General features: G+C 27.6%; 2 protein-coding genes across 7 annotated transcripts in view; one reads left to right on the forward strand and one right to left on the reverse strand.

The window, feature by feature from the left end:
• The window catches only part of LOC112691127 (sphingomyelin phosphodiesterase), a 40,962-nt gene extending 25,031 nt beyond the window's left edge, over positions 1–15,931 (forward strand). For 3 of the 5 annotated variants that reach the window (XM_025565277.1, XM_025565280.1, XM_025565278.1), the window contains exons 10-12: positions 25–209; positions 278–463; positions 1,906–2,314. In XM_025565277.1, the coding sequence (XP_025421062.1) occupies positions 25–209; positions 278–463; positions 1,906–1,978 (444 nt within the window). In that variant the 3' untranslated portion in view covers positions 1,979–2,314. Of the gene's footprint in view, positions 1–24; positions 210–277; positions 464–644; positions 727–1,905; positions 2,315–15,029 lie in introns of those variants that run through there. The other 2 variants (XR_003149284.1, XR_003149283.1) reach the window with 2 other exon arrangements.
• Positions 3,673–7,694, reverse strand: LOC112691128 (F-box only protein 5-like). 2 transcript variants are annotated; one of them, XM_025565281.1, is made up of 3 exons: positions 7,223–7,694; positions 4,473–5,325; positions 3,674–4,120 (listed from the first exon to the last, which is right to left on the reverse strand). In XM_025565281.1, the coding sequence occupies exons 2-3, from the start codon at positions 5,301–5,303 to the stop codon at positions 3,851–3,853; spliced, it is 1,101 nt and encodes a 366-aa protein (XP_025421066.1). In that variant the 5' UTR covers positions 5,304–5,325; positions 7,223–7,694; the 3' UTR covers positions 3,674–3,850. The 2 variants fall into 2 exon arrangements, with proteins under 2 accessions (XP_025421067.1, XP_025421066.1); XM_025565282.1 differs by lacking the exon at positions 7,223–7,694 and having other exon boundaries at positions 3,673–4,120; positions 4,473–5,324.
• Positions 15,932–15,938: the final 7 nt, after the last annotated feature.

Here is a 15,938-nt window from a genome sequence, read left to right on the forward strand (position 1 = left end):
ATAATTTTATTTATGTAATTTTAGTCAGTATTAGACCACGAGACATGGGTAATGAATTTAAAAGAAGCTAATTTATATGACTATCCTATCTGGCAAAAATTGTATTCTACACAAGCTGCATATAACTTACCCTCATTGAGACCTGAAGACTGGGATGTTTTTGTCAGTCATTTGGTAGAAGATCAAACAACATTTGATCTTTACTACAAGTAATATTAAACAACTAAAATACAAAAAAAAATATATTTAAAAAAAAAATAAATAAAATATTAAATAGGCATTATTGGAAAAACTCACCAACAAGACCTGCGTGTGATGCAGAATGTAAAAAACGTATGATATGTGATCTTCGATCAGGTCGTTCACATGATCGTAAAATTCTTTGTCAAGAAATTGAATCTCGTATTGACGCTGGGACCAGAATTAGTTGGCGTGCATGGCTCTACAATGGATTCACTGCATCGTATGTTTCTCTATTATCTATCAAATACTATTGGGTGCCAGTTATAGTGCCTTACATGCAAGTCAATAAAACAGAATATACCTTGCAACTAACGCTATACTAATTGCTATGCAAAATACATGCTTTTTATTAATTAAATCAAATAAATAAAAATTATATCTATATTTTTACTATTTCAAAGAGTGGAAATGATTTAAATGGTTTGGTGATGGTCGACTATTATTATCACTATATTTTCACCAGCAGCAATTTACTATTTATTGGTGAGTGGTTTTTCTTAGTATAAAATGTAATAATTAGTAATTAGTAATAAAAATTATGATTAAAATTACTAAGTAGTGGAAATGTATGGTATGCAACATTAAAAAACTATTATGTATGTATTACTTATTATAAGAAGCCAGAATAATATTCTCTTAAAATAGCAAAATAAGATGCTAATATTCATTATGTTTAAAATATTCTTCCAACATTCTTTAAAAATCATAATAAAATATGCAAAAGAATTACTTTAATATACAATAGAATAAATTACATAATTCAAAAAACTAATATTAAATTATAAATATGTATATCATAAAAAATAATACTGCTTAAAAAAATCTTTAACTTAGGTAACATATTTTATTTATTTAATTAAATTAGATTATTGAAGGATTTTTAATTAAGACAATTTTTAAATACAGTTGACAATATTTTGTTCCATATACTCTAGTGTCATATTGGTACAACTGCCAGTTCAAATGTTTTTATATATACCTAAAGAACGTTAAACATTAACTTAAGTCACAAAAAAAAATTCTGGCCTCTACTTATTACATGTAAATTAAGTATAAATAAAATAATTATTGTTAGAATCACTTTTAATACTATTTTTCATTCAATAAAAATTATTTTTTAAATAATAACATTAGAATATTTTATATATTAGGAAAAAACTTTTTGCTTAACAACTTATACCTAAATTATATGTCAACCATATCATAAACATACACAATTAATTATATTTAACTGACAATATTAATATTTTAATACCATATAATACATTCATACAAAATGTCCCGGTTATATTATAGCCTTAAAAATTTTAAAAATAAATATATTTTGTAGTCATATCTAAACTTGAGTATTAATAATAAATAAATATAACTAGAAAGATATATTTACTAATCAATCATTAAGCAAACTTAAGGTTCAGGAACTAACTATATTTCTTTGACAGTTGCCAAGTCTTATTGATTATTGAATACTGTTGTTTATAGTACTATATTCAATATTGTATACATGCCACTTAAACAATAAAACAATTTAAATTTCAGTATGAATAACACAGTAGGTGGCATGTTAAACACAATAATAAATACTATAATAAGCAACAGCTATTAGTTTATTGTCTTTTTTTTTTTTTTATTGTATTAATATTCAAAATATTTTGTTATTAGGATGTCTGTAATTATGTCCATACCTCACTATACGTACCAGATACCAAAATACCTACTAGGATATACCAGATGAGCAAAATTGATAAGTAATGTGAACAATTCAAATGTATTGTTAACTGCAAGTACGGTCATTGAAAAGAACAGATAAATTGGAAGACTAAATCTACTCTGAAACATTTGCTCATTACAACGATCAAACAAAAACAATATGATTAGAAGTAGGTTATTTTTACAATTAGAGAATAATCAAACATACACATGGCCATGGCCCTAAAATATGGATATATATATATATATATATATATAAATATACACTAACATACAAAAATGTGCATGGATAGGTGTGTATTTATTTGATATATTTGAACAATTTTTTTACCAACATTAACATGATATATAAGACTATTAATATACACTTTTTTTATTTATTACGCCTTAAACAGGCTGTTAAACATTCTGTTGATGGTTATTTATTATGTACAGTGATTTAAAATAGGAAAATTAAATTATTTAGTTGTAAATAAATAGAATTAACATCAGAATATAAAAAGTTTAATTTTTTAAAAATATTTTTTTAATTTAACGCGCATTAGCTCTAGCCACAGGGGGAACTATGGGCTTTTTGTTGATTAGTTGTGGAACATAAAGTAAGAGCAAAGCTTTTTTGCTAAGTTCTTAGGTAGTCTATAGTTCGAGAACTAGTGCTACAGCTTATCATATTATGAAATACAACCACATCCACTATGGTTTTATATTTTAGGAATACTTATAGGGGTTTTTGATTTTATCTAGTCAATCAGAGAAAATGTTCAAAAACAAACATGTAATAATTATTTAAATACAAGTATTTATTAACACTCAAATTATTAATACAGTATGGGTTGGGTTATCAAGCTCTCCTATATAATGTATTTTTTTATAAATACATTAAAACGTAATAAATGTTTCTTATGAAATATAAATTAAGCAATTTATACAAATTAAATGCCTACACATTTTTTAGGTATTAAATTTTGTTATATAAAAATATAAATAAGTGAATTACAAATATTTTATTACACTTACAAATTATTTAAGTAATAAATAAAAAATATAATATAAAAAAATTTGAGCACAGGAATGTTTTTAAAGTATATACTTATAAAGTATAAAAGATACTTTTACTTCAGTAATCAAAATAAATTCTGTTTACTGAAATAAAATTATTCAAACTAGTTTAATAAAAAGAAATTATATTAAACAAAATGAGATTCAATTGTGTAATAAAAATTAAAGTCATAGAAATTAAAATTATTTGACCCGTAATGTTTTAAAATATTAAAAATAAAGTGGAAATATAATTATATTATGTTATTAAAAAAAAAAAAATCACTCAACAAAAATATTATATCTAATTAGTAGGTAATTATAATAATAAAAAAATACAAAAATTAAGTAGAAGCATTATTTTAAATAAAAATAAAAAACAAAGTACTTAAAAATACATTAGAGAGACAACACTCTTCTATTTGTATATAGTTTTCAACTAAAATAATGTTCTTATCATAGTTCAGACAAACATTTTATGGCAATTAGCCATTGGTAACATTACTTTTAAAAATTCAGTCGTACAACTTTAATTCAAAAACTTACATCTAACTTATTTCATTTTTTTTTTTCATATTTGTATATGTTGAGCAAATAATTTTCGATTATTATCGATAAATAAAATAATAATTACAAGAAATAAATTAAATAGTTACATAATTAAAATTAAAAAATATATATAATTATAAACAAGTTCACTTTATAAAAAACCTAAATTGGTCACATAAAAAATTTAATTAAATTAATAACCACAAAATAAACATGATTCTCACAATGTTCATAAGACATACAAATTAAAACATTTTTATTAACACTGTAAAAAACAAGGTGGAGATAAAATTTAATGATGAAACATTACTTACAATCTTCGCAAATTATGTTTTCTTTTTGTTATATTAGACAATATCGGACGACGGTAATATGATGATCTTGATATTGGCAAAGATAGGTTAAAACATTTGTGTTCTAAATCATTGGTATACTCACAAGTACAATTTGTGCAGAATATGAATTTACAATGAAAACCTTTACATTCAGCACGAGTTGATTGAGAAGGTGACCATGAAGCTGGTCTAGAGCACCGTGGACATGGAACTAACTGTTGATCTGAACTTAATTTCTTGGCTTCCTAAAAAAAAATTTGTAATATATTAATAACTAATTTTTATAATACAATATAATTTATGTATTATAAAGAATAAATTTCATTGGTTTAAACATATTCACTGAGGCTTATTTTAAATTGCATATGAAATATTTAGATTACTATTTGCAAAATATTGCAGTACTGTTAGAATAGTTTAATTTTACATATCACAAGTATTTATTAAACAAATATTTATACAATAATGTATAAAATGAAATTCACATTTTATCAATATTTTAAAGTAACCAAGAAATATGTTAATATTTAAGGTACATTTAATGAGAATGAATATTGTTAATTAGAAAAATTCTTTAATAATTGAAGTTGTATTCACCTTTTGAAATACATGAAATCGATATTTACTCGGGCTGACTGGTGGACTTCTTTGAGGTAAATCTCTTTTGGATGGAGAACGCATAACATTACTAATATTAGCTAAACATCCTTTGTTATGAATAGTTGAACGATCTCGGCCATTATATCCTCCACGATTTTCTTTTGATAATTTAAAATACATTCTTTTTTTCTTTTGCGCCATTGGTGAATTTTTAACAGCATTACACCAAATTTTAGATACCATAGACATTGATACAATATCATTTCCAGATAAAAATGAAAATATTTTTTCTGTAACAGGTTCAAAATGGTGACGTTCTGATAGAAAATACATTATGTCTATATTTTCACGACCTTCCACAGAAGTACGTTCATGATTGATATTTTTCCGTGGAATGACATTTTTTCTTTTTAAAAAGGTATTCTCATTATCTTCATAACATGTGTTATGAAAACGTAATCGTGTATCTGAGAATAGTTTAAATTTTTTTGTCGGAGAATATTCTTGATGTGTAGATATTGATGAAAAATTAGATTTGTAATCAGTTTTATTGGAAATATCGACAAACTTATTTTCACTAGAATTAGAATCTAGAGTAAAATTATAAGTAGGAGAAGATAGTTGAAATACATTCAGATCAGATGATGTGTGATCAAAAGAAATATTAATTTCAGATATCTGATTGAGATTGGATGAAACATTAGATAAAGTGGAACTAGAAGTATTATAGCCACTGTCATTTATACTTCTGTGAGGTGTTGAGGTAGTAGATATTATTGACTTATATTTGCTGTAACTAGGTAATTCTTTCACTGATATGTCTGCCATTATAGTTTTACTGATTAGATATCTGAAAGATAATTAAAATCATAATTAGTAACTTAACATATAGATACATATTTAAGTATAAAACAAATAAAAATTGATCTAATATCAGAACAAAAGTATTAAAGATACCAATTTTAAACTAGCAAACACTATTTATAAATTTAAATAAAACTCAGTTTTATTATTTTTATTTTTATTGTTATTATAAAACAATATTGGTTACTTTTAATTTTTCAAAAATATATCAACAACATTATTTCTTTTTAAAATTGTACTGTTACAAGTAGCTAAACCATAACTACAATATAAATACTTTCATATACCAATAGTAATTTCAGTTTTCCAATAACTACTCAAATATAAATATTATACTTCTATCATTAGGAAATAAATTAAAAATATTAAATTTAATTCAAAATTCAATAAAACTATTTATTCAAAATAGCCACAATGATAAATATTCATGAAAAATTAGCAGCAATACAAAATTTAAATTTCTTCAATAGTTTTTCATGTGTTATAACTTTGATATTACTAATTATCTTAGTATTTTTGTTACCTACATTAATAATGGTACTCACTCTACTCAATAAAATAATTATATTCTATCTAAACATCATGTAATCATTAAATTCTCGATTAAATTATATCTACTTATCATATACATCTAAGCTTTATTATAGCTACCTTTATAAATAATACAGGATGAGGTTCAATTAAAAAACACTGGTTATGAAAAGCAAAAAATTGTAACTTCTTGCTTTGTAGTTATTTATGAATTTTTTTTCTTAAAATATTAATCGGAAAAAACCAGATAAAAGTTTAAAATGTTAATGAAATTTATAGTTACATAAGAAATTAAAAATTACCTCTACCTATTTAACAGTATATAATAAACGTTATCATTAATCCATTAGGTACATTAAAACATATAAGTGGTACCCACCTTATAAATTAAAATGTGTGTGTACCCACGTATTGTAATTTGTATGTAACTCAAATACTGTAAAAAACATTTTATCTTTTCCTTTGATAAACAATTCCAAATCAATATGATTTGCGGTTAAATCAATCAGTTAAAAATGATACAAGTTGTAACATTTTCATTCAAATCATTGTACACAAAAAATATAACCCTAAGAAGGTCAAGCTATTATCTACCTAATTACATTGAATTTATCAATAGTTTTACTGAAAAATATGCTAACTTCATTGTTTCAAGAGAGGTAAAGATAATAAATAATAAATATTACATAAAAAAAAATTATACTTGACAGGTATATAATATGTATACAAATTATATAAATATTTTAAAAAATATTTTAACTTCAAATAAATATTTAATTAAGGGAAATATATGCATAGAATGCTTACACGGTAAAAACAATGCTAAAATCAATGGTCCCCAAAAACATATTTAAATCGAATTGTTAAGCCAGATTTCATTTGCAAGAAAGTCCAAGTGCATGTAAAACCAAAGTCACAGGGACTTGAACTTCGAGTGACCACGGAAAGCATTGGCCATTGGAAAATGTCCAAGTTCTCCTCTACGAATTATACCCATCCCCGTGGAGTACACAATTATAATTACAATTGCAATAATAGTGAAAACCGATCAAACGGTATTTGACCAGAGAATAACATGTGCAAAAAAGCATTGACAACGGTTGAAAAGAAAAAAAAAGTGTCGAGGGATTCATGAATGCGGAGTCGAACAAATGCGGTCGGCGTTAAGAAGCTCGCTGCTAATCGGTGTATGTCCGTAAACCGTAAAACGATTTTAATCATAATTAAAATATACTATTTTCTCACACCGTAATAATAATGCACAATAGTAATGAGGTGACGGACGTTAATCGATCCGTAACGACGCGCGTTAATTATCCAATAATGACGATTATATTGCCATTTACATTTACCTTGCTTGACATACGAGGTAAGTACCGACGATTTAAATACGGTGGTGATGATGGCGGTGATCTGCAGGTGGTGGTGGTGGTAGTGGTGGTGGTGGTGGTGATGGAGATAATGATGATGTTTGATGCAAAGGAGTCCCGATCGAGAATCGGGTACACGGTGTACTTAGATGTCTCTTAGTTACAGTTAACAATATTGACGACCGATGCGAGCGCGATGACCAGTCGTCATACGTTAGTTACTCCGGCGACGTTCGGCGTCCTTCCGACATACGACAATGATGATGATCGTGACAGCGACGGAACATGATAACAACGACGACACGGCTCTCAGATTATTGGCAGAGCAAACGCGCGCACTTATCGGCGGCAATGAAACGTTTTGTACAATAAATAATAATACAAATATCAGTCTGTCTGGGAAACGGAATGCCCGGATTGTCGGTTACATTCGAAACTCGGAGACATGTGTGAGCAGCGCCGTCACGACGAGTGGTGGGGTAGGCCGGCGGGTGAACGAGCGCAAGGTAACAGCCGGCCGGTCGGCCAATGGGAGGCTGCGGTCGCGGCGGTGGCGACCGGCGGCAACCGGACACGTACAGAAGGAAACGAAACAGCGATCGGTCCGAGAGACGAGACGGAGAGAGCGACGACTAACGAGAGAGAGTGAGTGAGAGAGAGAATAGGAAAGAGAAACAAAAACGCGTTTTTTTGCTTTCCGCGCGACCGGTTGTCGTCGAGCTCTGTGCCACCCGGAGGGTGAGTGCTCGTATTCGCCGCCGTCAAATAGTTAATCTGCTGTTTTTGTACCTGCACTAGTGATGCAAAATATAGAATGAACCAATTAATTGTAACTGTTGACTATTTTTCCCTAACGTTCGTATTGGCCATATTGCTATCGATTAAATATAAATAAAATGTTACAATACCAGTCTAAACGAAATGATGCACGAAGGCCTAAAGAGCGTGAAGCTAAATTATTTTTATAACTTAATATTGAATTAGTTGAAAATTATATTTTGATACCTAGAAGCACTATTATACTCATAGAAGGTTGGTTACTCTCAATAATCATTATTAAAATGTATTTCAAATGTTTTCTATTAGGTTCAAATGTGTAAGTCAAAATAGGAATAAACCAAAAAAACTTACAAATATTTTCTCTATTGATAAAACCGTAATTTTATATAAATTAACTACTGTTATGCGATTAAAATATTTAAAATATTTTTTTATTGGTCCATGAAAACAAACGATATCTTAAAAAATGTTAATATTAACAATAATGATTATAGGGCGAACTTTCACCAAATGATCGTTTTGCATAATATGTGATCATATGTGTGTAAGTGATGAAGTTAGTTTAAACCAGGGTTGGTAATATACGTGTATAAAACGTTTTATACGTTACACGTATATCTCCCGTATAATACGTAATACGGTTTGTTTTTGAAGTTCACACTTGAAAATATATTTTACTACTATTTTATATTATATATCTACTTTAATTTTTCATTTATAATCTGTCAATATAAAATATTAAAAGTGTTATAAATATTACGAATATAATAAATTTACTATAAATACGTCTGCGATAAAATAATGATAAATATTAATAATAGATTAATAGCACCACAATTATTTAATTCTAATTTATATTTCCTTGTTTTATTGTGTTTAAATTTAAAAAATTTAAATTATAAATGCATTTTTGTTTATAAGAGATTTTATTTTTATACAGTATAATATACGTTTCAACCCTGGTTTAAACTTAAAGTTATTTGTGTGAAAAAGTGATTGGGAATTTACCAATTTCGTAATCTCATCAATGTTCAGATACACGGAACATACATTTATACTCCGAAAACCGTAAGACTATTTAATTTAATTGATTATTGATTTTATTTCTATTTTAATACTGATGTGAACGATGAGCATGATATTAATTATTTTAACGAAAGATTAATATCATTGATTAAATATTCTATTGTATAGTATATTAAATCTATTCCAATATATTTCATCGTAGTTTCACAACCATCATGTAGTAAAAATCGTATAAGATATCCGCACATTTGAACAGTATCATGTGATGTAAAATTACAATAAAAAACGTACTTGCACTGAAAACCGACGACCGACTTTTTTATATGCATAGGAAGGTAGTATAGATATATAATATAATTTAATTTAAATTATTTTTTCATATTAAAATTTGAACTTAATTGTTATACTACACTGCATTAAAACATTCATAAATAACGTTAGTAAAATAAGTTGATAATAATAATAGTTATCATAGAAACAATTTTCGTTTTAACTCTACTGAGAAGAAATCATTCTTTGACCATTTATTTTATAATAAAATACTACTGCAGCGAATAGAAACGAGAACATATTATAATATCAAAGAATTAATGTTCGTGACGGCTCGCGAAACGTTTCTTTGAAGAGACATGTGTCCGTTATATAGTTGTTTTGACATTTCAAATACACACGTATAACAATACGACGTATCGAGCGCGTAGGCGTACGCCTTCGCGTATAGACTGAATAGATATGCATATAGCATACTGTATACAGGGACATCGGAATTTCGTTTACCAGCGTACGGATTGCAACTACTTGTCCTTTTCCGTGTCGGGCATATTAAATTAAACGCCGTTCGATTAATTCAAATACGACTAGAAAAAACACATTTTGTGAACGGAAGAGGGTACTAAAATTTGTCGATTAAAATTTGTACGATAGCAATGTTTAATACACCCACAATGAGAAAACTTTATATTGTAATGAGTAATGACCAGCATTCAGATTTTTAGCGTTTGCTAATTGTAATAAGAAACAAATAAATATAGCAAAATTAGAAGTAAATTTTTTTTATACACCAGAAAATTCAAATATGAAATTCTATCTATTCTATTCTATATCTATTAACATCTAACATGTATATTAGTATAATGCTTAATTTGAAAATTTTTATAAATATATTTAAATTGAATGAAAAATAGTATTAATTTATGTGTAATAAGAAAAATTCTCACAATTTTGTTTTTTGTCACAAGTTTTTTTTTTTTTTTTTAATTGTTAATAGAAAACAGTAATTTAAATTTTTTTTTATAAATGTATTAAAGGAAAAAAGAAGACTGCTAAAATTATGTTCAGGTTGGCTGTGAATCAACTAATTACTGATTAGTACATACAATCTGGTATATAGTACATGTATTACAAACGCTATGGATGCGGAGATACAAATTGTTTAAACGTTATTAATTTACGATGGTTGAATTAACATTAATGCATTATTTGACAGTACGAATTTAAATTTTAATATCAACAGCACAAAAAAAAATAAATCATTTTAACTTAATTGATAAAAGCGGATGGCGTATTTTCATTTATACATATTTCAGATTCTGAACGAATATATGTATTATTTCGTTAATATATTATAATAATCTATAATAATAAATATCCATAAAATTATATTTTTTATTGTAATTTTGTAAATAATTCAACAAAAATATGTAGACGTATGTATTAATGATATTTTTGCTTTTTCTCATTGACATTGCATTTTTTACTAACGAAATAAAAAATTGTAAATTTTTCTTACTTATCTTAAAATTCTATTGAAGTGTAGTTTAGATAAAAAAAAAATTAAAAATATCCTACCGGTTACAAAACAAACATGTCGATATATGCAAAAATATAGTTTTTTATTACTTACCTATAATTACGACTGATATATAAGATATATATAAGATATATTGTATTATTGTAATTAAATACTAATAAATAAAAGTGTACTTTAATTATAAAATATAAGCATTTGAATATTATCTTTAGAGTCGTCAGGGGCTCTTGGGCACACAGAATTTAGGGGCTTTTTAAAAAAAAAAAGTAAGATTATTATTTCACATTGCCTACTAATTTCCCAATTATAACAAACATTTTGAATTCACAACGATATTTTTAGACCGACCTATTTGTTCAAAAACGTATTAATATTATTTTATTATGGAAGTATAAAAATAAATTACCTTATAAATAATTAATGAATTCGTAGACTTTTATATAGTTTGTTTACTGTTCGATACCTAATGATTTGAAGTTGATTGAAAGTTGATGCATTTTGCATTTTTTTTTTAATATTTTTTAGACGATGCTTTCTTGGCTACAAATGTGTTTCATTAGCATGTGAATCCAAATAGCTAATTTTCATTTTTCATTTTTTTGCATTTTTTGGTGTATGTTACTTTTCAAGTCATTTTCCCACATTTTTGGTCATTTTTACAGATTTCACACTAGTTTACTTCTTATCGCTTCTTATCGACCATTATGCCTTTAACTTAAGACTTGTTCGATTTTATTTCACCGAATACATTCGTCATTATGGTCAGTGGTTTATTTACGAGGGGGGAGGGGTCCAGGGGTACTGGGCCCCCCAGAACTTTTCCAAAAAATAAAAAATAAACTAAAATTCTTACATATTTGCAGAATTGGCTATGTTAAACATTCATAGGGAAGTTGAAATTACTGTTGATGAAGTTTATAAGTGATAGAGGAGTTGGCCAAAAATCGAGACAACTGGAATTTATTTTATAACAATACTTTATAATATATAATGCTAAATACAATATATAGATATATACAGTGCTCGAATCGGGGGTGCGCAAGGGGACGGAGCTACTCTGCTATTTTTTTTTTTTTTTTTTTTTTGGGTACCCTAACATTATTTTTTCACCGGAACCTATTTCCGTTTAACAGTTTACATTCCATTTTTAGATTTTATGATAAACGATATGAAATCCAGATTTACAGAAGAAACATAGAGCTTAAATAATTTAGGAATATTTTTGCCAAAAATATTAATTTCTAAAATACACGAAGATACAATACAAATATTTGAATCTATTTGGAATCAGTTTCTAAATGTATAAGAAAGTGATAGATTTGCAAATAAAGAAACTTTTATTAGAAAGTAGCAAGGGGAAATTATTTGGTGGAAAGAATATTGGAATAAAGAAAAAAATGATCTTCCTGATACAGCTTTAAACTCTTTAGAACATTGTGATAAAGATATATTTCCAACAATACATTCACTGTTAAAGATTTAAGCTAGTTATATAGTTAGTATAGCGTCGGCTGAGAGGAATTTTTCTGCCCTTAAGAGAATAAAAACTTGGCTACGGTGCAACATGTAACAAGAAAGACTTTCTGGATTGGCGATTATACATTGTCATCGAGATCAACATATTGACATAGACGAAGTGATAGATATATTTTCAAAAAATAATAGAAAAAAAGATTTTACAATTTAAAATATTTTATTAATTTATTTATATATAATATTTATCATATATAATAATTAGCGGTAATTTATAAAGATTTATAATTTTTTTTAAATAAATACATGAAGTTATTCATTATCTAAAAAAAAAACCTTTTTTTTTTAAATATATGATATTTTTTAGCCTATAACTAATAAATTGCTCTCCCACCGTTTAGAGCCTCTGTATCCACCCCTGGTCACACATATCAGTCACGAGACGGTTCAATTTCAACAAGTCAGGTCATTCTCAGTCTTAGAAAATAACGTTTCACAAAATTGATATCGCGTGATCAACACTTATCAGTTTCCTATCTGATTCCAATTCGTCAGTATCCGTGCAGTATACGAAAACTTTTGAATTCTCGCCAACAATATTTTTTGTTTTGACGGACGACAATTGTAGGCGAAGTGGTTGACGAATGTGTTCGATCGTATGAGGTGCTGTACGATCTTCCTCTATATATTTCTCAGCTCCTTATATAGCGTCAAGAACTCTTCTCCACTTAGTGGCGTCATTTCAGTTTTCGGTAAAGGGGGCAAAAGTTTTGACCGGCCTATAAATGGGTAAAAAAAAATCGCTCACTTCGCTCAAAACAAAACATCTACTTATATTTTTATCAAATTACCATTTCCACCTCACTTATTTTTAAATTTTTTATTATTGTTACAAACCTTTTTATTACCTAGGTAAACAACACGACTTCAATTAAAAAGTAGCAGATATTTTATAAAAACAATTACAAGTACAAATTAAAACTGTAAAATATAAACTTTTTATTGATTAACAAAAATATGATTAGTTTATTAAAGAATATCTTCTTTTTTTCATTTTTGAAAATACATCAACTGCATCATCTAAATCAATTTTACATGATACAAAACTTTCCACTGCAATGACCAGTAAATCACTCAGCCGTTTATTTCCCATTGTTAGCCGTAGATGGGATTTAACAAACTTTAGAGAAGAAAAAAGCGCTCATTGGCAACAGTAGTAACAGGCAGTCATAAGAATATTTATAATTTTAAGAGTTTCTTGAAAAGCATTTGAAAATTGATTTAAAATTTTGGAAATAGAATAAAGGTCATGAATTCCATCATCTCAGTCTTTGTTAGCATGATTTTATGAGTTTTAAGGTATTAATAATGAAGAAAGACTTCAAATAATAATATTGTATATTTTACAAATAAAAACACATATAGATCAATTAATGTAAACACGTCAGACGAGCATTTCGCGGTTCACGGACGATTACTGACTAATTGAACGCCTATACATTCACTCAATGGCAAGTTATTTTCAAATCTCGTCCCATGAAGATTTTTATTTAATTTCACTGGTCTCCGATTCCTTGAACTATTTTCATCAACTATGTAATTTTTTTTAGCGACTAATTTTGCACTGTTATTAATATTTTCCAAAATGTATCATTACGCATTTTTTGAATATTCAGCTTTGTATTTTTCAATAAATTAACCGCTGAAGATTGTATTACACTAGAACTTTGAAGCTCTACTGAAGCACAGTGAATAGTTTGTAATAAAATCTCCATAGCATACAAGGTTTTTATAAATGAAATATTTGAAATTTAATTAAATATACCAATAGATCTTGCAGTTTGATCTCCTTGCTGGCTCAGTATTAATAGAACATCCAAAATTTCAGTAAAACGCATATTTACTTTTTGAATGGATTTATACCTATATGCCCATCTTGTTTCTACCAGCCGTTCCAAATGGATTACAGAAATTTGTTTATCTTTTTGAGCTTTAACAAATAGCTCATACATTGTTTGCCCATTCATTAAACATTTATTTAAGTTTTGTATTGTATTAAAAAAATTACATAAGTTGGGTATATTTTGTAGCATTTGAACTAAGCATAAATTTAAACGGTGAGCATAGCAGTGGACATAGATGGCATGAGGAACTTTTGAGTGTATTCTTTCTTGAATACCGAAATATTGCCCACTCATAACAGAAGCTCCATCATAGCATTGTTCAATACAATTCATGATATCCAATTTATTTATTGATATTATCTTAAGTATTTCACTATCTACTTGTAAATATTCGACCATTGGTAGCGGAGAATAAAATTTCTAGCTGAACTAGACTGTCATTTTTTTTTATAAGGATATATCATAGTTATTGTCTTGTAATGCATCCGATGGCAATTGAACCTAGGCATAATAAGTTAATGTTAGTTTTAAGTTTTAACTTATTGAATTATTTTTAATTAATTGTATATTTGTATATTATGCTGTGAGAATGGCCAGATTTATGAGGGGGGAGGGGGCAGAAGGCCACAGGCTGAACATAAATTTTTTTTTTACATCCAAATATAAAATAAAATATACTAGGTGTACATTTTAATCTTCAATATAATTTATAAAAATACAATTAAATATAAATAAATTGTTAGACAATACTTTTGAATACAATATTATTTGATTTGTTTTTTTTCATATGTTTTAGATTAAATATTGACCACAATCATCATGATCAAAAAACCAGGCAAAGATAACACTGACCCGTGTAACTACAGACCTATTAGTTTACTGTCATCAGTTTCAAAAATATTTGAAAAAATTATACACTCCAGGCTCACCAATTATTTAAATGCAATAAATGCTATTCCGCATATGCAATTTGGATTCAAATCAAATCATTCAACTACCCAACAACTACGTCTAACAGAACATATAAGCGATGGTTACGAAAAAAAACAACATACAGGTGCCGCCTTTTTAGATGTAGCCCAAGCTTTTGATCGGGTCTGGCATGACGGACTCTTATATAAACTAAAAATGTTAAACACCCCAAATGCTATTTACAATCTAATCAAATCCTACCTCACTGCTCGCTGTTTTAAAGTCATTATAAACGACACTACTTCACAAATAAAAATTATAAATGCAGGTGTACCTCAAGGCTCAAAAATTTCTCCGTTACTTTTTAACCTATATGTTTCAGACTTTCCCATATCAATTAATACGGAAATAGCACTTTATGCCGACGACAGCGCAATATATTCAAGCTCTACAGACGTTGAAACAGTGACAAAAAATATTCAAGACCACCTGAATGACATCCAAAAATGGGAAGATAAATGGAAAATCAAACTGAACCCTCAAAAAAGCACAGCAGTTCTTTTCACTAATCGCCGCCCCAAAACTCCCGGCAATTTAAAACTGTATGGCAATAACAATCCCTGGTCACCTAGCATCAAATATCTCGGCGTAATATTAGACAGGAAACTAACTTGGAACCCACACATCACCTCTAAACTTCAACAAGGCTACCAGAGACTAAAGATACTTTATCCATTGCTAAACCGACAATCATCGCTAAGCTGGAAATGCTCTATTTTGATATACAAACAAA

The sequence above is a fragment of the Sipha flava genome, unplaced genomic scaffold (genome assembly GCF_003268045.1).
Source record: "Sipha flava isolate LNK unplaced genomic scaffold, YSA_version1 564_pilon_pilon, whole genome shotgun sequence".
NCBI classification, from domain to species: domain Eukaryota; kingdom Metazoa; phylum Arthropoda; class Insecta; order Hemiptera; family Aphididae; genus Sipha; species Sipha flava.